At 45.3% G+C, this 24264-nt stretch overlaps 1 protein-coding gene across 10 annotated transcripts in view; it reads right to left on the bottom strand.

The window, feature by feature from the left end:
- Nucleotides 1–24264, bottom strand: part of HTR4 (5-hydroxytryptamine receptor 4) — a 211739-nt gene that overhangs the window by 140795 nt on the left and 46680 nt on the right. For 6 of the 10 annotated variants that reach the window (XR_012647630.1, XM_075009848.1, XM_075009844.1 and 3 more), the window contains exons 2-3: nucleotides 23628–23709; nucleotides 21636–22012 (exon numbers count right to left, since the gene is read on the bottom strand). Coding sequence is in view for 9 of the 10 variants with exons in the window: in XM_075009848.1 (XP_074865949.1) it covers nucleotides 21636–21685 (50 nt within the window). In the remaining variant the exon portion in view is untranslated. Of the gene's footprint in view, nucleotides 1–15728; nucleotides 15777–15992; nucleotides 16040–18332; nucleotides 18385–21635; nucleotides 22013–23627; nucleotides 23710–24264 lie in introns of those variants that run through there. The other 4 variants (XM_075009850.1, XM_075009849.1, XM_075009851.1 and 1 more) reach the window with 3 other exon arrangements.

Here is a 24264-nt window from a genome sequence, read left to right as displayed (position 1 = left end):
CCAACCAGTTAGTCAGAGAGCCAAAATAGCTGTGAATAGAGTGTAAGGAGCCACCTACTATATATTTATTTTTTATCTGTCTATCTATATTATATATCTGTATCCAGTGCCTTTTTTTCCCTGAAAAAATATGCCACTACTCAGCTGGCTCCATGCCCCTTCCCCCACAGCCATCCCCATGGCTGTGGCTGCCGAGGTGCTGGTACTCAGTACTGGCACAAAAAAAAGCACCACCTATACCTATATTTATAATAACTATATGTAGATATGATATAGCATCTCTCTATACATTTCTATATAGATATGCCCTCCCCCCAAGCCAAGGCACCCCCAGTCCCACCACTTGCTCTAACCCAATTCCCCACCCCTCCCCCAGAGCCAGGCACTCTCAGCTGTCCCCTCCCCTGACGTTCTAACCCAATCCTCCCCCCTGTCCTATTTGTAACCCTTCCCTCCCTGCCCTAACCGAATGCTGGTGACTCACTGGAGCCACCACTGCCATGTGCGTCTCCCTGCAAAGGCGGGGTTGCGTGCACAGAGTGGTGGTAAGCACCCCGGCGTGCAGCTCCAAGCAGGAGCTGCATACCTTTGCTCAAAGAGATGCAAGCTGGCCCCCCCGACTGAGACCCACTGAGGCATGTCAAACACAGAACATTAGTTTTATTATTGAATTGCTGCTCTGATGACTTCAAGCTAAGACATTTACAACCTCAGTGGCACCAATTTAACTAAATTAGTTAAACCAGTCCAAACTTGAACACTCTGATGTATTGTAGTTTGTCTTTTAATTGCCACTGAAGTTGTCTTTTTGGGTGGGTCGGGGGGTATAATTTTGCATGCTTTATAATGAAGTTAGCATCTTTAAAAATACTTCAGTAGCTTTTGGCTTGGATTTTTAAAGGTGCTTAAGGAAGCCAATGGAAGTTACATGAGTCACAGCACACTAGCTTTATACTGTAGGGAGCAGGCTTATAACGAGCTGTACGGTGGAATATCTGCATTTAAATTAGAGCTGGCTAGAAACATACCTACAAAGCTGTTTTTCCGCTTGTTGCCACTATGGTAAAATACAAGCTTTTCCAGGGAACCATTCTATTTCACTGAACTTCTTCTATAAGCAGACGGAGCCACACTTCCTGAGTTGACACAGAGCAGCTATTTTTACAATTATAAAACAAACATGGTTTACCTTGTATAATAGAATCCAGTCATTGCAAGCGCGATTAATGCATGCAGTAACATACAATAGCATTAAACACATCCTTTGAGTCTAACACTTACCTTGAACAATAGTAACATGAGGCTAAGTCTACACTGCAGGGGTTTTTCAGAAATAACTTCTTTCAATGTTCTAACATCAAATTAAGTTATTTCTGAAAAGAGTGTTCACACTGCAAGAGCATTTTGGAGTTGAGTGCTCAGACTAGAGAGCCCAATATCAAAATAGGAGCAATGCTGGGATGCTCCCCGAGGCCAATTAAGTAGAAATTACCTCTACTTTAAAGCAGGTCTTTGCCCATGAAAGCTTATGCTCCAAAATATCTGTTAGTTTATAAGGTGCCACAGGACTTCTTGAAGTTTTTGAAGATACAGACTAACATGGCTACCTCTCGGCTACTTACCGCTGCTTAGTACGCTCTGAGTCAATTTCAAAATTGAAAATGGAGGGTGGGGTCAGCGAAAGTCATTCTTTTTGGTGGAGTTACTATTTTGAGTAAAATGCCTTGTTACTCCAGAACAACAAGCTTTGCCGTGTGGACACAAGGGTTTTCTTTTCCTCCGGAAAAAAGGTTTTTTTTTTTTCCTCCAAAAATTCCCCAGTGTAGACAAGCCTACAGATGAACTACTTTGGTTATCAGCCATGAAATTTCTCGGTGCTCAGCTAATGCCTGAAGAATATGCAAGAGCTGACACATGATTTACAGCAATCACATCTTCTACTTAGAAATACGTACTAGTGCACTGCCATTGCCATCAAGGTATATCATTGAGTTAAAGAATCTCATTTGTCTCTCTGCTGATTTTCTGTGCCAGTCTGTGAAGATAATCCCCACTCCCCAGGAAGGTACTGATAAGAACCCAATAATAGCAGTTCTTATTTTAATGTGCATGAGGGAAACAAAGTGGGTGAAGTAATTTCTTTTATTGGACCAATTTGTATGACAGCACTGAGGTCTTGTTTCCAGATCAGAGTGAAGCCTTCATTCACTTCCTAGTTGAAATTGTTCAGGTGAATTATTAAGAAATTTAAATAAAAAACATAAAAGTCATGCTCAGTTCTCCCAAGATGCATTTGTAATTAGGGGTATTAAAGGAACAAGTGTTCAGACAGAGAATGTGTGTCAGCTTGGCTAGATATGAAGAGATCTCTGGGTGTGTATTTTTCCTCACTATTAGTTTCTGTCCTGGATAGACTGGGACACACAGTTATCACAAGAGGCGAGTTACTTGGGCCCTGGGAGCCCCGACACCAGGCATATTCCTGGCCCGGGGCTGGGCTCCATCAAAACTCACTGACACCTGCCCGCACTCCTTGCCTCTACTGACCTCCAGCATTCCCTGCCACCTGGAGCGCTCCTGCCGCACATCCTCTGGCCTTCCTTCTGCCCCTCCCAGGCAATTTAAAACAGGCTGCCGGCATGTGCAGCTGGGGGTGGGTGGGGTCTCCATACACTACAGCAGCTGCTCCCCAGCTGCAGGGGCACGCATTCCAGCTGCTGGGTGAGCAAGTGTCCAGGAGCCGCTCTAACCCCGCTATGCTGTCCATGGGGCCTTCCTGAGCATTTTAAAATCGCCTGGGGGTGGCAGGTTGGGCCAAGGGACTTGCAAGTGGAACATGCAGGGCAGTAGGAGGCCTGAGGGAGTACATGGGGGCAGCAATGTCCAGAGACCCCCGCCCTCTGGAACACTGCCAGAGGGGGTTCCCTCAGGTAAGTGTGGCAACTGCTACCCACTCATCCTGTCCATTGTGCACTCCACTCCCTCCAGAATCTTCGCCCTCTCTCCCCAACCCCCGTCCTGTCTCCAAACACTCTCCCAGAGCCTGAGCCGCAGACTCCCACCTGCGCCCACACCCCCCAGATCTCCAACCATCACCCCTCCTGCACCCAAACTCCTTTCCAAAGCCCACACCTTTCCTCCAGCCAAACATCTCTGACAGCCGGTGCTGGGGGGAGAGTTTGAAAGGGGAAGAGGTGTGGGCTCTGGGCACCACCACAATCTTTGCAAACGAGCCCTCCCCAGCTATCTGCTGTCCAGCTCCTAATCTTTTCTGTACATACTCCCAGTGTCAAGCGTTTAGGTGAAAAACTGATTCTCAATGTCACTAGTGCTAGTGGATGATGTGGCACAGAAAGGATAAAAGACGTTCCTGAAATCAACAAGTTATTTGAGACATCCCTCATAAATCAAGTCCTCAACCACACAGGAATTGTTTCACAACTCATTCATTACAAGACACAGACAGGAAGTAATTTTGTCTCCCTCCCTCTGAAGACCACAAGGAACTACTAGACTTTGCATTCTACTGAGTTTTAAAACATGATCTGCCTGGCCATGGTTCATGTGTTTAGCCTCTGAAGATCATGCAGCCAATTAACCACCTGCTGCTTGATTCACTTCCCAATGCACCTGTAAATTTTTGGAAATTCCAGACAGTCTACAAAATGCACCAGAGATATGAAAAACGTTCCTTGCACCCACTCTGCCACCCAGATCCTGTTGCTATAAAAATCTTTTGGGAAGGGGAGACTTCTTCACATCAAAATACTGCTACATTTCTGAACAGTAACAGAGAGATAGCCATGTTAGTCTATATACTATCAAAACAAAAAAGTAGTCCAATAGCACTTTAAAGACTTATAAAATATTATTTTGTTAATCTTTAAAGTGCTACTGGACTGCTTTTTCGTTTTGCTACATTTCTGAAAGCTGCTCTCCACTTGTCCACACAGAAGCAAATACTAGCAACACAAATTCCTAGGGTGGCAGCCAGCAACCTTCCAGAGAACAGAGCATGTATTTGTGTTCATTACCACGTTGCTTAAGTGAATCCTGCCTTTGCATTAGGCTCAGATGTCTATTCCTGTTCAGCTACCTGACACAAAATCCCAGGCTGAGGCTCTACTGTTTTGTTTAAACCTTACTATAGCTTCGATCTTCTGAACACTTCCCAAACCGGCCTCACCACAGATCTCAGGCTCAAATTAAGTGAATAAGAGGAAAAAAAATCAACTAACAAGAATAGGCAGTGGGGCCATCTTCGCATGTATTTACTCAGTGATTTTGACCAAAGATCCTGGGGAAAGCATCCTAACAGAACAAGATAAGCCCAGCAGATAAGGCAATACACATGTTCTACAGAAAGCATGTGAGCCAGTGGGCACAACCAGGTTAAACTGCAAGACTGGGAACCAGTATGAAGGTGTTCTCTTTTCAGCTCTGACTCAAAATAAAATACAGACATTGTGCTATGACTCGGACAAGTAATTTAGCCATTTTGAAGATTAGATTTCTGGTCTGCAAACCAGGGATTGAACTAGATGACCTCCTGAGGTCTCTTCAAAACCTAATTTTCTATGACTAAATGAAAAACAAACAAGCCACTGTTTTAGGAGCAGCACCTGATGATGTGGGAGAACAAGGAAGCAATAACTGCTCCATGGCCTCTCCCTGAGTGTTTTAAATTTGATTTTTTATAGGCTAGAGCTGACTCCTTGCACCTAAATTGCGCTAAAAGTGTAACATCCATTCAGTATTTCTGGCCTGGGACCGGCAAAGAATAAAAAGGAAACAGATCCAAGTGCAAGGGAAAGCCCCTGAAGATGCAAAATTGGCACAGAATTTAATAGATGACTATTAGATGGTCAAAAAATTTCGATGCCAAAGTCTGCTCCAGCCTGGGACAAAAGCCAGTGGGCATTGTACGAGGAGTGGACGATAACACCAGAACCCTACTAGAAGTTGATGCCTGCTGGTTACAGAGGACGAGAAATAGGCAGCAGTCCAAAGATCTGCAGCTGGTAGAAGCAATGACGGATGTGCAGGAATAAAAGAGGGTCAGAGGGAGAAGTGAGGATGTGCATTTCAGATGAGTCTGTGTATCTACATGGCTCCCACGGATGCAACTCTGAGGTAAAAGGATATATATTATGCTTGTATATTATGCTTTCTAAACCCAGGCAGGTAGTTGAGAGTATCTCCTTGTGCAAGTACAGCAGCATCTCAGGAACTCAGACTGTGACCAGAGATATAAAAAAGTTTAAACCACAATACTTTTTATTAAATACAAAGCAAAGTCACACCCCAACTTTGAGCATGCAGAGCCCGAGTGCAACTAATTTTAAGGAAAAAGTACCACAACCTACTAGACCTGGGGTCAGCCACCCCCAGCACGGGTGCCAAGAGTAGCATGCAAGCCGATTTTCATGGGCACATCAGGTGAGAGCTCAGCCCCACCGCTCTTCCCACATGCAGGCAGGAGCTTGCACAAAACAGTGCCATTGTGAATTAACAAAGACCAGCTAATGGTACCAGCCACCAAGTAAACAGTAGAGCTCTACATCTTAATTTAGTAACAAAGGTATGCAAGTAGGATTTATTTGTGACTTTAAAAAGCATCCCTGGGACGTGGACCATATGTAGAGGTCAAAAGGTCAAATTTCAGCACTCGGCCTCTGAAAGGTTGCTGACCCCTGTACTACACTATGTCCACACGACTGCAGAAAGTCAGCATAAGATCTGCAACTCCAGATGCTGCAAGTTGACATATCTCAGGTTAAACTTCCATGGGGTCTACACCTCCCTCCCTTCCAACTGCAGGGGGTTAGCAGGAGAAACTCTCCTTTCAACTTCCTTTACTCTTCTCATCCAGGGTGGAGGAGCAGGGTTGACTGAAGAGTCATTTGCAGTCAATTTGGCAGGTCTTCACGAGACCCACTAAATCAAGCACTGGTGGATGAATCTCAGACCATCAGAAGCCTATGGACCTGAGACAAAGTCTCCTGGAGGAAACAGAGAATAGGAGTCTTTCCAGTGACTTCAATTGTGATGGGGTGCTGTCACAAAAGACCCCTTGAGCTATTCCTTGGTGTGCTGATTAGGCCATTGACACCCACCTTCTTTCTCGCTGGGGCTCCCCACCACTCTGACCTGCTGAGCCAGATACTCTGGTCTCCTGCAGCCAAGGCACAGAGTTGGGGTTACCTCTCCCATGCACAGCAGTACAGACACTGTTTAACCACAGCTCTGCGTGGAAGCATTCTAGGGCACAGAACTGGGGAATCAACCCCAAGAAGGGATCAAAAACCCAAAACAGATGTGTCTCTGCGTGCAAAACATTTGCACAGGAATGGCTCATTAGGTAAGCCGCCTTTATCAACGAAAGGAAGATATTACCTGCAGAAAGCTATCACTGTGCATAACAGTTTATACTGGGTTTGATTATAAACAGAGTTTTTATTAAGCAAAACAGTACAATTCAAGTGCTTGTAGATAAAGGACAGCATATCAAAGAAGGTACCAAATCAAATAAATGAGGAAATGAGTAGCTAATTCTATTCCCCTAAAAATCTAGTTACTTGTAAGATCTTTCTCTAAACAGTTGCTTTTATATCAAGTAAAATCTTCAGGTCAGAAATGATCTTATTCTGACTTGAGTCACCAGTAAAGTTCTTGGATTTCCCTAGGGTCCGTCAGGCAATTCCAAGGCAGGATTAAGACAAAGGTGGAGCAGGCTGGAGACAAAAAGACAAAGGAATTCCAGGGTCCCTTTATACCAGTCCATTGTGGAGGGAATTCCATTATTCTTTGTGTAAGATTATATTCCAAGATGGAGACTGTCACATGAGCGAGTCAGCTGTGAAGTCCTTTTTAGACAATCATCCAGTACCTCTCTGCTGCATTCCATGTTCACAGACAAGCTCCTCAGATGTGGATTGATGCCCATTAAGTTGTCTAAGTACTGCTATCCCCTCCTGCAGAGGAGTCCAGGCAACTCCAGCTTAACCTCAATAATAATGTCTACCATGACATTATTATATGGTATCAATACAGGCTAAAATAGTTTATCCCTGGTGTCTACTGGCTCCTCTTGAATTTAAAAGCCAAACACATGACACCTTCCAAGCCATACTCTCACAATAGGGTAGCCACGCCTCCTATTGCGGTCTTCAGAGACCTCAAAATATGTAGATTATACTTATAACTTTAACTACAAAAATAATACATGCACAGAAATAGGACTGACAGATCCAGCAGGTTATAATATTAAAAATGATCAGTCACAAGCCACCTTTTGTTCAAAGCATTTCTGAGTTACACATATTTATATTCATAACCTATTTTCCATAAAGCATGGGGAGGAGGATCCCATCACATCAATGGACGTTGCATTTGGCCCTTTGTGAATGTCAGACCATCTTCAATTATACAAAATTGTACTGAAATTTCAACCACTTATATTCATTCTCCTCCATGAGAGACCCAGGACAGACCCACGGCCAAACAAGGTCTTTTGGATCAGGATGAAGCATTACAATCAGTGCATCAACTATAGTGTCCAAGAGCCATAACTGCAATCTCTCAGATAGGTTAGGTGTTGCCCTCAGGCTCTGTCTGGGCCAGTTGCTAAGGTGCCTCTTAGATGGGCAAAAATTGGGCACCCATAGTCAAACAAGAAATGAGGTGCTGCCAGTTCTCGCCACTTTGTGATTAACTCCCAACAGCCATAAGCCTTCGTTCCCTCTTCTGGGCTTGTGCAGTGTAAACTGGATTACTAGGGTTAGTAAGAGTTGGAGAAGGGGACAATCAAAAGTCCGTTTATTGCTTTTGAAACAAACTCTTTGCCCCATTAGATCAACTGCTGTTTTCAGTGTGTCACTAGGTGTAATTTTAAACAAGGAACCCTGCATTGTTGCAGGGAGACAGCATGATGAGGGTTTCAAGTGCAACTTAAAGGAAAAAGAGCAAACAATATGAAAACACAAGGTGTCTGCTGGGATTAGACCTAAAGCTCTTGGGCTCGAAAGAAAAAGCTCCTAAAACAGTAGTTGAAGTGCAGGAAAAAAAAAGGCAGATACTCATTGCAGCTGCCAGACCAGCCTGGCCCTCTTAGCCCCATCACTGCCCATAAAAGCCAATATTGTAATTAATGGCAGTGCCTGGGCCAGCTTTACCCGCCTTCCTGCCCTCACAGCAGAGGAAAGACAGCAGGCTGTGCTTTCTGCAAGTGTCTATGCAAGAGAAAGAAAGCTTTAAAACCTGGACCTCATCTCACTGGCAGACACTGGCAATGGACTGGCCATCCCCTTCCAGAACAGCCAGCTCTGGAGAGTGATTGCACCTGTGAGCTCCAGGATTTCAAAGAGGCTGCAGCTGCTTTCTGCATGGGCTACCCACTATTTAGGAGTCCAGACTAATTTAGCCTGAAGTATTCAAAAAGTGTTGGAGAGAATATTAAACCCAGCCAGTGCGAGCCAGATGCAGTTAGCCTCTCTTCCTGTACCCCGTGGACCCTCCCACAAAGCAAATGAGGGTTCTGACTGAGAACACAAGTATGAGCCACAGTCTTATGGCTGGTGTAGCTGACTTCCTGAAAAGGCGAGTGGCTAGATTTCTGGACTTGCCATACCACAGATAAGGAAATCACAAGGGACCCTTGCAAACCTGGGACTAAATTCTATCTCCAGGCCACGCAGACCCTCCCTGTGCATACAGAAATCAGCTGCATTGGTGGGTGGAACAGAGAGCAGAATTGGGGAAATGAAATCCCACCACACCACCAATTGCTCCTTGGAGAGTTCAAGTTTGGATTCCAATATTTATCATAGTAGCCAGCAAGGAGGTGCTTAAGGCACAGATGTTACAGCTAGAAAATGGCTGTTGTATTCGCAAGAGTGTGCATTTCATACAGGTTACAGTGCTCCAAAGAAGAAGAGGTCAGATATTAAACAACACCAGACATGAGCTCAGTCAGTCTCATGTCATGGGAAGGAAAGACTATGTTTTCCAAATTACACATTCTGAGTGAAATTCATCCCTCAGTTATTCCAGATTTACACTAACATAACAGTTCAGGATCTGAACCTGTAGGTACATATGCAAAAATGAACCCACAATTGAACCCTCAAAAGCTCATATATGTGCTTGCAAACTGCATAGTTAGGCTTACAGCTGCCTGGTTTGTACAAATCGCTCTAATGAAACTGGTGCAAGAAATGCATGGGCATTTTCACTGGCACAATTTTGCATGCTGCTTCCGACAGAGAGAGTTTACATGGTCAATCACATTTCCTCCCCTTTGGAAATGCGAGTTGGAGTATGCAGAACGAACGATGAAGCAGGAATTGCAAGACAGTTCCACTCCAAGATCTCAATATACACACAAATCTAGCTATGCACACAATTTTCTGTCCTGAAACATCTCCCTAGACACTGCAGTGGTCTTCTTTTACCTTGACCTATACTGAATTAACTCTCAAACTTCTGAGAGCCCCCTGAATACTTCATTCTCCTCCAATTTCCTGTAGCATTTCAAGACACTAGGGCAAATGCTCTGAGGAATGCCATTTTAGTCAAGCCTTATCACAGGAGTCAGCAACCCCAGACATGGATGTCAAGAGTGGCACGTGAGCTGATTTTTATTGGCACATGAGGCGGGAGCTCAGCCCCACCCCTCTTCCTCCATGCAGCCGGTAGCTTGCACAAGCCATGCCACCTGTGAATTAACAAAAGACCAAGTAATGCTACCCACCACCACCTAAATGGTAAAGCTCTGCATCTTCATTTATTTATTAATAAAGCTGTTTAAGTAGGACTATAAGAGACTTTAAAAAAGTAACACCAGCTCTCAGACTGTGCGTAGGAGGCCAAGAGGTCAAATTTTGTCACTCCGCCTCAGAAAGGCTGCTGATCCCTGCCTTAGCATAACAGAAGCAGAGACTGCTGTTTGGAGGACACATTCTGCTAACAGATCCATTACTGTAGTAAATGGATTTCTTCTGCAGAGTAGCAGCAGCAGCAGAAGCTGAATGTGAATGTTTGCCAGACCAGTAAGTCATATAAACAACGATTCACTGCCATAGTATATTAGGGGCAAAATAAACAGCAGAAGCACTTAATTAGGTAAGACAAATGAGTGTCAGTCCTGTGGTGCATATACTTTATTTCAAGAAGACAGTCCACCAACAGTGCTATATATTATCCATAGCAGGTTAACAAGAATACCTACCTACAATAGACACATGACAGGCCAATCACACTCAAACAGAACTTGGGTTTATGAGGCATCATTCATGTTCAAAATATTGCCAATGTTCTTTCCAAACCAGTAACTGCGATACAGCCAGTTCAATAACTGCATAGGCAAACATGGCACTACAATACATGTTCTCCACTCAGAAATAGGTCACTGCAGCTTTGGATAGCCCAACCAGCTCTGCTAGCAAAGAATCATAGAATGTGGAGATTGTCCTCCTGCACTGTTCAAAGTCCCTGGAGATTTTAACTTCAATTGAGTGGATAAGAAACAGACAACCATCAGGTTCCCACTAATAGTGGTGTCACTGCCCTTCAGTTTTGTCTTGCAACACTACCTAACATTCCAGATCTGATTGTTAGCCACAGCTTTGTCACTGCAACTCCTTCACAGCCTTTATTAGACCTAACCTTGATGTATGATATACACAGCTACTGTTTTCTTAAACTTGCACACAAAACTCTACTTATGCAATTCAACCCTGAATTTCAGTGCCTCTTTCTGTCACTTTTCTGGGTCATTTTCATGATTTCACCATTGCCTCTCAATCTTGACCTGCAAGCACCCTTTGCTCTTCCAATCCTCCAACCCAATGCACAGGGCCAAAAATTGTCTCCCACCAAATCCTTTTACAAATGGCTGCTGTGACTATTTCAAGAGGCTGTGAAATTAAAGAAAGGCTGCACAATAGGACAGTGAAATGTTACAGTCTGACTCTAGTGGGGTAGATTGGCCACCCCACTATCCAGAAGGGGAGGACCCCTTCTGGGAGTCATCTGGTATGGAGCCTGGCCCCTCCCAGCCACCTGACTAGAAGTCGGGAGGCAGGGCCGGAGCTATAAAAGCCTGGGCCGAGGACTCAGTTGGGGCTGAGCCTCCAGAGGATGGCTCTGAGCTCCCTGCCTGGGAGGCTGAGGACGGTTGGGTGAGGCCCAGGCCTGGACTGGACTGCTTGGGCCCCTACCGGTCCTGGTAACCTGTGGACCTCAGTAGAACCGACCTGTAGAAGACCTGGAAGACTGACCTGTGGACCAGCGTCAGCCCGTACCCCAAGCCAGCCTGAGGCAGCGGAACCCATAGGCCACGCAGGCCTGGATTGGGCCACCTAGACCCCAGCCAGACCTGGAACTCTGTGAGCGCTGAGAAGTTGGCAGGACATGGGGTATGTGCTGCAGGGGTGAGGCAGGGATCAGGAGTGGCCCAGTGGCTAGAAAGGACCATGACAGGTCCTTGGGCAGCATGTTGTGATCTGGATTTCCCAATGACCCATGCAGCAGACCTTGCTGCTGCAACCAGCGCCCCGGGCCAGGATGTGGTGGAGTGGACGGGCCCGCGTCACCCCTGCCACCCACCTGCTGGATTGCAGTCTCCCCTTCTGCCAGCACAGGCTAAATGTCTGTGCCCATCATGGAACTGAGTGAACTGTGGGAACGGGGTTGGTTGCCCTGCCCTGAACTAGGGCTGGGGCTCTCCCAGGTATGGAGACAACCTGAACTGCTGGGTTGCTGCCCTGCCCTAAGCAAGGGCCTGGGCTTTCTAGACTGTTTGTTGCCCCACCCTGCACTAGCGCTTGGGCCTGCCCTGCCTTGCACCAGGGCTTGGGCTCTTTTGGCTGTTTGCTGTTCCACCCTGAGCTAGGGCCAGGGGCCTTCTACGACTGTGGGCTAATCTCCCCCGTGCCCGCCGGACATAAGGCCGGGCTTTTGAACTGCTGCCCTCACCCACCTGAGGCAAGGTCAGCTAAGAACTCGTGACTTGGGGGTTGCTGTGGTACTCGTGGCAGTGGGGCAGAGTGGCCACCCACTGACTCGGAAGGGGAGGAACTCTTCCTGGAGCCCAAACCAGCTACGCTGACCTTTTAACAAAGAGAGACATTTTAATCTGGGCTGACTCCTCATTGTAACCCAACAAAACTAGAGAGTAACTGAAGCACTGGCATACTATGGCCATCTCACTGAAGAGTCATCACAATGACCTGTGGCTAGCAGTGAAGAGCCTGCTCCTGCACCTTCTTCCACTGTTCCTTGTCACCTCTTTCCTGCCTAGGGAATATCTACTGGCCCCATTGCTGTTGGTGAACCTCACAGAGCTCTTCTTCAGTCATTGTTGCCCAGCATGTGTCCTGCTCCTGACTAACACATCTAAAAAGGAATCAGAGAAATGATATTGTAATGCCTTTGAATGAAGAAGCTGGCAAGGGCTCTGCAGAAGGTGTTCTGTGTCTACAGACACTTTGCAAAGGATCCACTATGATTCCTGGAAAGCAAATATGCCATGGTGTGTTCAGAGAGCTTTAACTGAAGGGTCTGTTCTCTTCTATGAGCCCAAGAAAGCATGCAACTCCACTACTCATCCCACCTTGAACCCCAGTCCATTTCCTGCCTTACCTGCCACCATGGGTCTCCTGTCCCCTCTGTGTCTCCTCCATACAGCACTTCTATCTAGCCCATTGACTGTGTTGCCTCCTGAAGGCGCGCACAGCCTAAAGTGACTACTGGGATATGCTGTGATCCTTTGGAGTAATCCTGAGTGTTTTAGAAGAGGACACAGGTTTGTTTCCTAGTCGCTGAACAGTGCAAGCATGAATATCCTACTCAGATGCATAAATACTATTCCATGCAAGCAACAGCAGCAGAATCTGACCCTTTGCACCTACCCATCTGCTACGGTGACTTTGGGTCCCTTTTTCCCCAAAGGGCTAGACCAAGTGACAGGCCTGAGTCCATCCCTCTTTCTGCATATTCTCCATCTCACTCAAGAGGAATCACAATGGCCTGTGGCTACCAGTGGAGAGCCTGCTCATGCATTGTCTTCCACTGCTCCTTGTCACCTCTTTCCTGCCTTCCTTACAATGCCCAGTAATCCTGCCCATGGCATTGATGAAGCAAATCTCTTCCATCGTATTTGAGAAGTGGACTCCTTGGCCAATACAGAAGGTATAGAGCCTCAGACTCATGGGGTGTGTCTACACGGGCACAAATCTTCAAAATAGCCAGGCTAATGGCCATTTTGAAGATTACTAATGAGGCGCTAAATTGAATATTCAGCACCTCATTAGCATTAGGACGCTTCCGGCCGCAGCACTTCAAAAGTGTCGCTTTCGAAAGCGCGTGGCTTAGTGCGGCTACATGGGGATGCTTTTCGAAAGGACCCTGCACGTTTAGAAAACCCCTTATTCCGGAAGCATCCTAATGCTAATGAGGCGCTGAATATTCAATTCAGCGCCTCATTAGTAATCTTCGAAATATGGCTATTTCGAAGATTTGTGCCTGTGTAGACACAGCCATGGTGAGCAGAAATCTGGTTCTCGGGGGATGGGGGACTGCAGAGAAAAGGTGGTTTTCTCCTTGATGTATTCCTAAAACGCTCTAAAGTAGCTGATGTGCAAGAACACACTGTGCCAAAATGACTGGACCAGCCCACATTGATTTTCTTTAAATGAACCAAGGGGATGTTGTCTGGACTAAATAACAGAATATTGCCATTGCTTCCAAACAAACAAAACTAATTCAGGCAATTTCATTCCCTGTTCCTTCCCCTGGATTCTCATTTCTCAAAGTCGGGATGAGATTAATGAACATTTGCTATATTCCTAGCAGGCTCTACATTTCTCAATATGCTGTGGGCTGCGAAACACCTGTAAGAATTAGCTGTCAGAACTTTAGCTGATATCACAGAGAGCTGAGGGGTGGGTTGGGGGAGGGCAAGGCAATTAATATTATGCGAAAATGCAGTCATTTCAGGACCTTGATTTCAAAATAAAAAGCAATTATCAGCATGACAAACCCAGATAGCTTTCTCTTTTTTGTTTGTTTGTTTACTGAAGAGAAGCTATCTCCCTACGCCAGGTGCTATTGGAGAGTTTATGTAAAGGCCACACTGCTGGCATTAATCTCTGAAGTGATGTAAAGCAAATGGTATTCCTAAATACCTTTAAGTCCTCAACACCTCAGAAAAACACCAACCCTTTTATGCAACTGTGTACGTCAAACACACACAGCTATGATCACATCCTGAACTGAAACTGTCTCATAACACTTCGCGTTTCATCTGTGGATTACGGTGCCTAGGAAGAGACGAACTGCTCTACCAGATAAGACCAGTGGTCCACCTTCCCCCATAATATCTCATCTCTAACAGTGGCCAGCACTAGCTAATTCAGTGGAAAGTGCAAGTTATGTCCCCATCACAACCTGCCTACAGGGGAAATTACCGACCATCCTGGAGCTGTCAGTAGCTGGCAAAATTCCTGTCTTAACCAAACATTCCTTTTGTAGTTGAGACCAACATAGCAGGGTGTGATTTAGCAGCCTCCAATAATCTTTGTGTTCCCGACTTTCTGCTGTGTTTTTATGGGGTTCCATTTCCGTTGCCTTCATAAGCCTAGCTCGACTGCAGAATTAAGTTTATGATTATGGAATGAAACAAATACAATTTAAGCCACACAGGAAAGGTACCCTGCAGCTGGCGGTTTTCTAGTTTTTATAGGTTTATTGGAGATGGGGAAACCTCAGGCACAATTGGATCCAGTGATGTACCCAAGGTGACAGAGTCAGCAGCAGAGCTGGAAAAAGAACACAGGTCGCAGCATTCGTAGTGGGGTGCCCTACCATCGTGCCAGTAGACATACTGGGTGCTTCTCCCTCCACAGTTAAAAAAAAAAAACCAAAAAACACACTTTACAGAAAAAAATATGATTTGATTCAAACTAAACCAAAAACAGTTTCAAACTGACCAAACGCTGGAGTACGTTTGTGTTTTTAAATGAGCAAGTTTGACAACAAAATACCATTTCATAAACAACTCCAAACAAAACATTCTGAAATGGCTAAAATGAAATATTTCTGGGGAAAAAGTTGGTTTTTCTCAACTGAAATTATATATCCATCAAAATTCATGAATATTTTCAGGTCCCCAAAAAATGCATTTATTGATAAAACGGTATTCTCTGGAAAAAATTCTCCCAGTTCTAATCAGAACATTGAAATGCTCCAGAAACTTCGCTCAGTCTTTACAGCAAATTTCCCTTTGTTTTCAGGAATCCTCTTCCACAAGACGGAGGCAGCCAAACTGCAGCTATTTTCTCTTCCTCCCCTCATCCTCTTATTCTTTATTTCATTTCAAATACATTGATACATAAAAGCATGATTTGCAGAGGATGCACAGCAATAATGCTAATGTTGCTAGGCAACATGTGTCCATTTGGGGGCTCAATTTATGAACAACAAGCATCAACGCTGTCAAGGGGGGGGGAGGGGTAAGTCTGACTGACCCTCAGGCACCGTCAAGCTACTTGAACCACCCAAAAGATTTTCCCCTCTCCCCCCTACAGCCACTTAATAGGGAGGGAATGTGTTTGCTTCCTATGAGTCAAATAATGAATGGATTGGTGATGGGCAGTTTTACTTTATCCTGGCTAGTGAGAATGCTACAGAATGACAGAGAAAATCTCTGAACGTCTGGGATGACTTACAAAGACTCTCTTGGTAACTCCATTCCTCAGTGCTGTCTAGGAAAAAACATAACATTTGCTGCTCAGACTTGCAGATGCTCAGAAGAACTATGGCTCCCCCCTCCTCAAAATGCTAAATGTACAGGAAGAGTTGCACTTTCAGAGAGACTGGTAGGATGCTCCACAAAAATCTGTAAGTGCAGTTCTTGCCCTGTGTGATTCCGTTATCCACACAAGGAAACGGCCTTATTATGAATCTACCTGGTCATTTTAGGAGTCTCTTACCTGATTTGCATGTGGCTATACAAACAACTCCACAGCTTCTAAGGTACCTGGAATATGCACAAAAATAATAAAACAAAAGGGTATTAAACCATCTTCGTGTACATTGAGAGGGTTAATTTTTTTTAATTTGTTCCTGAATAGACATGGTCAGTTCCTTTTCCTCTGATCCCAGAGGTGGAGAAACCCTAGCTGATGTATTAAGTTGTACAGCTCCTCCAAGTAAAAATGGTTACTCACCTTTGCATAACTGCTGTTCTTCAAGCCAGGAACATGGCAGACAAGATTTAAGCTACTGCTGAATGAGCCATGATGCTGGGTGGGTCAGCTTGGGCAAGAGAATACCATATCCAAAACAAGCGCAGATCCAGGAGGGTATGCATTGTGCAGATACCTGGAGCCCTTTCAGCCTATCTGCAAGCACTATGAACAGTTGGGTTGACTGCCTACACCATTTTGTGTAGTCGATACAGAAGGCAAGTGTCTCTCTAACAAAGAGGGTACGCAGTCTCTGCTCGCTCAGGTTACAGTGAGATTTTGCAACAAAAAGAGGGAAATCTCTCTCTCTCACACACACACACACACACACACACACACAGAGGGAGAAGAAGAAGTTTATGCCTATGTACTTGAGTGTACGAGATCCACAGTTTCTGGAAGACAGAAGAATTTTGTCTTGACTTCCTTGTTTGGACACCAGTAGCAGTAGAACATGTGGCTTCTCTGGGAAGAGAGAGTTACCTAGCTCAGAGTTTCTCAACCTTGTGGGTACTCGGGGGTGGGGCTTACGTGGGGACCGAGAGCAGGGCAGCAGCAGGGGTTGGCTGCCCTCACTCAACATGGCAGCAGGAGCTGGAGTGACAGCAGCTTGCTCTGCTCTGACACTCATCTCCCCACCCACTGCACTCTGCGTCACTGCAGCAGCAGGAAGTGGAGTGCCCCAGCCGTGGCCCCAGCCTGTTTCCCAGAGCCCATGTCGCTCACAAGGGGAGTGGAGATGGCTTAGGCCAGGGTGCTCTGCCTCCTGCCAATGTGGCGAGTGTGGAGGATGGCCAACCCCTGCTACTGCCCCACACCAGTCCACCCAGGTAATTGCGCAGGCCACCCCAGCCCCAGGAGCCCTGTCCATAGGCTGATTTCAGTGGCTGCTGTGGGACCCCGCAAAGCAGGAGGCCTGGGGTGGCTGCTCTGAAACACCTTATGGACAGGACAGCTGTGCTTAGGCTACTGCTCCTACCAAGCCAGTCAGCAGGAAGAGGAAGCACATTCCTTTTTCTGGAGTGTGCTGCCAGAATTGTGGCTTCTTTGTAAAGAGTTGTTTGAAAGCCAGGTGATATTCTTCTCCACATTGTAACAATTTTAATTGTTCAGATTTTGATCCCAAACTTTTTTGTGGAACCTCATTAATGGGCTGAATATAATGAATGTGTCCAATAACAACAAGCAGGATGCAGCAAGTTGAAAAATCCTGTGAAACAGGCATCTAAATATACTTTTAGTTTTCCATCCTAGAATTAGAGAGACGGAGGTCTACTAATCACACAGACAGTAACAAATACCAGTCACAGAGATTGTCTAAAAGTCATTTATCTTCCAGGGATGTTTCTCTCTTATTATCACAGCTATGCACAGAAGACTTCCTAATCTATAATGACCTTTTGATTGAAGTACAACATTCCATACATCATTTATACAACTGATTCAAATTACTTTCCTTCATGCAGATAGGGAGAGACAGACTCTGCTCATTCTCTACTGAGGTTCAGTATCACAAAGAGCATCTTGCCAAAGACTTTATTGCTGGAATTTCTTCTATCCATTTCAGCAAAAGTAGCACCACTAACATACCCATCAGCAAGGCACCACCCAAGTACAAGCCTAACTACGCTCAGTGGAACTACTTACATGTTTGAAGTCGAAAATCTGCTGTGAGGGAGCTCCATTTCAGTATGCCTGCCTGCTAGCCTTCCATCCATCCATCCATCCCTTCGTCATCAACAGTATCAGCACTAGCCTTTCTAGAATCTACTGCCCCTTTGTTTGTGGGCTTTCCACCAGATTATCTGTGAGTGGCAATGGGAAAGATGAAGACTGGGCTTGTGGATTTTAATCTCACTGATTTACTATGCAGGCTTGAGCAAGTTTTAAGAACAAAATTTGGAAACTCTTTGCTTCTGTAAATGTCTTACATGTTACTTCCAGGTGAAATAGCTGATCTAATTTGAAATCAGGAGAGCGTGGAAATAAATATCAAACTACCTACTGGTAGCTGACAAGCGAACTTCTCAAAAATGAAAATCCCACATCTGAAAATTTGTGGAATTAAAATAAAAGAATACATACCTGAAGGAAAGTGCTGGGTGTAAAATTTTCTGGACTAGTGTAAAATGAAGGTCTGTATTATAGTTCAGGAGTAAAGCCCATAACAAGAGAAAAAACAGTTATGAGAGTGAAATTTGAGCAGTGTATGACTTATCAAAGCAAATGCAAAACAATGAATCAATATGTGCATAAAACAGGCTTCAAATGCCCATTGAGAGAGAGAGAAATTGCCCATCAGATAACTGGCTTTCACAGTTCTCCCTGGAGGCAAAAAAAATTAGCTACTGCTTAAAAAAGTTTCCAGGAGATAGTGTACTTTGAAGGGGGAGCATTTGTGAAAGACTACCCCTTTCAGTCATTTTTACAGGCACACTTTACACATGTTGGGACCATATATTTTATTTCAAAATATTTAAATGGCAACATAGGGACTCAAGGTTCTTAAAAAACTTTAACTCTTCAACATCTAACTTCAACTATCTGAAGGGAGGGTTCCAAAGGAGATGGAGAGAGTGGTGGCAGATGACAGAACAAGGAGCAACGGTCTGAAGCTGAAGTAGGTTGGGTATTAGGGAAAATTATTTTACATAGTAGGTGGTGAAGCACTGGAATGGGTTGCACAGGAAGAAGGTAGAATCTCTATCCTTGGAGGTTTTTAAGGTCTGGCTTAACACCCTGGATGGCAGGATTTAGTTGAGGTTGTTTTTCCAACTCTAGTCTTCGATGATTTCATAACTCTGATAGGAATTAAAAAGGGGGTGTATTTTTCGTTTTCCCTTCAAAGGAAACAGCCTATTTTTGCCTTTCCCTCACTGCAGAGAAAAGTTTATGATATCAACTTATTTTATAATTATATAGTATTCATGAGAAAGCAAGCAATTTTTCAGTAGTAGCGTGCTGTGGCAATTTTGTATTCTTGTCTGATTTTGTAAGTAAAATAAAGTTTTGAGTGATGTAAAACTTGGTAACCAAGACAAATGCAACTCCTGAGAATGGTTCACTAGTCTGGAAAGATTCAACACCTCTGGTCTAAGTGGATTATTAGCCTGATCAAATGTGGCAGTTCTTAGTGAACTGGAAAAAGTGAACAAATAGCCTAGGTGCTGAAAAGTTTCTGGAGGTCGGGGTGGCGTGTTACTACTATTACGTTTATTAAATCAATACTGAGGAGGAGCTTTCTGACATCTTCAAAGGAAGGGGAGAGATGATGTAGATAGCATGGTATCCCTCTACGTATCAACAATACAACCCCCTTGCAGAAATGCAGCAGCGGCATAAACACTGCTAGGTCAGCATTGCACACAGTGGGGGATGGGACAACATTTCGTAGGTGGGGGTGCATAGCATGATCAGCTGCTGGATCTCAGGCTCATCTACCTCGTTCAAAACGTTGAAATACGTCACTGCTTTTATACACATGTACATAGCAGTAAAGTTTTTACATCCCACATACTGATTTTCTTAGGCTCGGTCTAGATTAGAGCGATTCGTCGACAGAAGTTTTGTCAGATGATATCTTCTGACAAAACTGTCATCAGCTTGCATCCAGACGACCGAGCAAATTGCTCTTTGGATCCGTTCTGTTGACAGAGAGCAGCTAGACTGCTCAGCCACTCTCCTGACAAGATGGCATCCCGGAACTACAGCAGACAGGGTCGCAGGTCAGCATTTCCTTCTGGGAGCTTTGACAAGACACACCCTTAAAAAGGGACCCGCCCCAGGCACCAGGGACAGCACAAGGGACCCCCCAGAGAAGGGACAGCACAGCTGCTAGAGCAGGGCTTCACCACTTTCTGGGAGATACAGCTCCTTCCAGTGAGCCATAGTACCAGAACAGCCTCCAGGCTCGCGCTGGCTCCACAAAGACGAGCTTCAGCACCTGCTGCACCTCCTCACGGCAGTCCTCCTCTTCCTCACAGAGGGCGAGCCTGCACCACCTTCGAGGAGCTTGCTGTAGCTGCCAGACAATCACATCTGCAGCCCCACCCACCACCCAGGGTGATCAGGCAGCTCTGGAGGCACAGCACCAGTTCTGACTGGTGGGACCAGCTCATCATTGGGAAGTGAGACAACTACCAGAGGCTCCAGAACTTCCGAATGCAGAGGGCCACCTTCCTGGAGCTCTGTGCCTGGCTTGCCCCAGCCCTCTGGAGACAGGACACCTGGCTGTGGTCTGCCATCCCCCTGGAGAAGTGGGTCACAGTTACCCTGTGGAAGCTCTCCACTCCCGACAGCTACCGTCCAGTGGGATTCAGGGTGGCTGGCATTCTAACATCTGGCAATGCTCTCTGGGAAGGAGCGGCTGCGCGGGTGTCAGGGGATGCAGATGGTAGCTCTGCTGCTCCCACTCTCTCAGCTTCCTGCCACAGGGTTTCCCAGTCTCCCTGTGGCTTTAAGGAGGGCTGGAGGCAGGAACCATAGAGCTGATTGCTGTGGACACAGTGTCCTACAGGGCACCTGCGCAGCACCCTGGAAGCCTTTTCTGTTGACAAAGGGTTGACTGCAACATCCAGACCCGCCTTTTATCAACACCTCTCTGTCGACAGAGGCATTCTTCCTCGTGGGGAGCAGGGTACGGCTGTCAACAAAAGTGCTGCTTTCTGTCAACTTACTGTCGACAGATTGCACTTGGTAAGCTAGACGCTCCCTGTGTTTTGTTGACAAAACCCTCATGTAGGCAGCCTTACGCATGGTGAAAGGCTTTCGGGGGGGGGGGGGGGGGGGGTTGTTTTTTTTTCTCCCCATTTGAACATAACTGAAATTTCCATCTGTTTGGATGACAGACAGGTTGTGGGGGGCCCCTGCTAATTGCAGGTACTAAAAGCGGGGCCCGACGTAAAAGGTTCTCTCACCCCTGAGCTAGGTGACTGGCACAGAAAAGCCAAAACAAATGTCACTAAGCAAAACATGTTACATCTCAGTATCAGTTGCCAGGTTATAAACGTGAAAGTCTGATTTCCGAAAACATTTACAGAATTGCACAAGGAAAAAGAGAGAGATGAAACTGATTGCAAGGCAGGCAGCAGAGGAGTTTCACCTTTCCTAAAGTGACGAAGAGTCTGAGTCAAACCACAAGTCATTTACTTTAATGGTCTTTGTATCAGGCCTAAAACTGCGTAACTCTGGGTTGTTAGGACACATGCCTCCCAAGGAGCTCCCCTATCTGATATGAGCATGAGCCAAGAGCAGCATGCTATACAGCCTTTACAAGCCACAGACTTAATTTGCTGTATTAGCAAGTGGTGAGAAGCCGAAACATTATCTTAGATGGGACCCCAAAAAGAAACTTGATGTGCACAAAAATTGCCTCAGAGAGCTAGTTACCTTTTCTCTTGCCTCCCACACAACCAGGGAGAAAGGTCTGAGCTTTCCATGGTGACCAGCTTGCCCCATGTCCAGGAAATGAGATGACAGCATTTCCCAATGGGCTCCCCACTGGTGAGAAAGCTAGGCAAAGCATTCTGCTAGGAGTTCATCTGAGCAGCCCCTAAGAGAAACCATTCTCGCGTCAATTCAAGTGGAAAGGAAGGACAGGCAGAGAGTCTGTATATGTTCTAGCTTCATGCTTTTTCCCCATCTCCATAATCCAACCACACAGATGTCGAGTCTTGCATATCAAGGCATGATTCTCTTATCAACACTGGTTTTCCCTCCAGTAGCTTCAGTGACTTCCATCCAGTTACTGACCATTTGCATCATTCCTAGTGAGAGGATAAATCAGGTCCCCAATGAAAAAACTCCCTTCTTTCCACTTGTATGCCACTAATTGTTATTTGAACAGTGAAATTATGCTAACCTCCCACATTACATACCTACCCCCACCACATCAGACTCAATTTGATTCCGCAACTCACAACTCATCACCACCACCAAGGTTTAACACTTAGGCCAGGCCTACACTACAGGGGAAGGTCCAACTAAGCTAGTCAATTTCAGCTACATTAATTACATCGTTAAAGTCAAAGTACCTTATTCCAGGCTTCCATGCCATCTCCGTTAAGGAAGGTTGACGGAAGCCTGAGCTCCCATACATTTCCCTTACACCTCAGAGATGAGTACCACCGTCACCCTGTAAATTTGATTTAGCCTATCCCCAGTAGGTGCACTCTGTCTAACTCCAGAAGATCAACCACAACAAGGCTGATCTTCCCTGAAGTGTAGCTGTATGCTTATGCTCCCTGCCAGACAACTCATTAAGGACAGACTCCATGGAAAGTGAATAGAAATGCACTTGATCTATTTGCTTTTTAATTGACAAAAGATCTGTTTTCTGGACTTTCCCAGGCACCGTTCGTGACAGTATCTAAGCTCTGTAATGCAGTGAAAATAAATTGAAACAGGAGGTGATGAAGAAGATACAGAAAAAACAGGATTTCAAGACGACTGAGGAGCATCTAACTCTGGGTCCCTCTCTCAACTGTTAGTAGAGCTCCACCTTTTCTCCTCACAGTCAGCAGTGCACATTCAAGGTCTACCTCTGAGGGTTGGTTGGTGGCTGTATGTGAAATGCATTTGACGGGGGTCTCAGTCCACACAAAACAGCAAACTGGCAATCTTCTTGGTAATGCTATCAGAGTCCAAATACTACATAACCCACAGAGATTAAACTCCTGCCTCAGGACTTCTGGAGGAACTCCAATTCAGAGTTGGCTACATTGGCAGAGAGCGAGAGCGAGCGCCTTTTCTTTTCCCTAGAGGCACCTCAATAAAAACAGGGAACATCAGTTTCTAGGGCTGTCTTTCCAGCACTTTGCACTACCACTACATTGGCACAAAGTAATCACAGCTCTAAATTTCCTCTTGGCGACCCCAGAATCTCTGAACGGGTTTCAGTGGTGTTAGTCCAGGTTTACCTCAGTACAAGGCAGAGGATAACCTGGATCTTATATTTTAAAATAAGATATCTAAAATTTTTTGAATAAAACCCCAGGACCACATCCTCAGCTGGTGCAAACAGACTCCTGCCTCCTCTCTCCCCACCCTTACCCTCAACTTAAACAGATTGCCCTCAAGTGAGGATACGGTTTGTGGTGGTGGTGGGGGGAATGTGACACTCTGGTTAGTAGCCTATTACACCACTATGGGTTTGGCTCTGGTGGCTACACATTTATAAAAATAATAGCAGAAGGCTACTTAATCATGGGTATTCAAGGAAACCCCAAACCAAATATTGTGGCAGTAGCAGTTACCTAACAAACAAACAGAAGAATCATACATCCCCTAGCTTTGTAAACACACCGTGTTAGTATTGACCTCCAGCAGACCCATAGTCAGAAGATCTGCAATGTACAACATATGCCACACAGCTCCTCCTACCTCACATTAACATCAGGTTCTTCCATCACAGGCAATTGGCACAGGTAGCTGGGAGTTTGGTACCCATAGAAGAAACTTGGTCCTGCAGTGGAGACAGTGAGAAAAGGCAATTATTAGTAAAAATGGCCTGGCATTTGTTTGCTTTTCCCACTGTGGAAATGACTTTATATTGGCACCATCACCCTGTGTCCCCCTCCCATCCCCAGCTTCAGTATGTTTGAAAACAAAACAAATAAACATGTAAAAATAAAACCTATGTGGCTTTAACACCCTTTTTCTAAGAGGGGGGTTATTTCTTGTATTGCTTACACTGAGATACACAACCATATGCAAGAGAATAAGACAAAAAAACAGATTTAACCAACACTTATGGTTTTGTCTCTATTGTCTACTCACATATAATCACAAGTGGGCCTAGGACTTTGAAGGCAAAGGGTGAAAGACTCCACTGAAGTCAATGGTAAAACTCCGATGTACTTCAGCTGGGTCAGCTTTCACCCAAAGACACTGGGATCAAATTTTTCTCATTTACATGGGCACAAATGGAACAAATTGTCCCCCACTCCCCAATAGTTGGTCCACATAGAAAGATTATGTATCTACACCTTTCCTACCAAATGCATTTAGTCCTTTAACT

Source organism: Carettochelys insculpta, chromosome 15 (genome assembly GCF_033958435.1).
Source record: "Carettochelys insculpta isolate YL-2023 chromosome 15, ASM3395843v1, whole genome shotgun sequence".
NCBI classification, from domain to species: domain Eukaryota; kingdom Metazoa; phylum Chordata; order Testudines; family Carettochelyidae; genus Carettochelys; species Carettochelys insculpta.
This window is presented reverse-complemented; position numbering and strand designations above follow the sequence as displayed.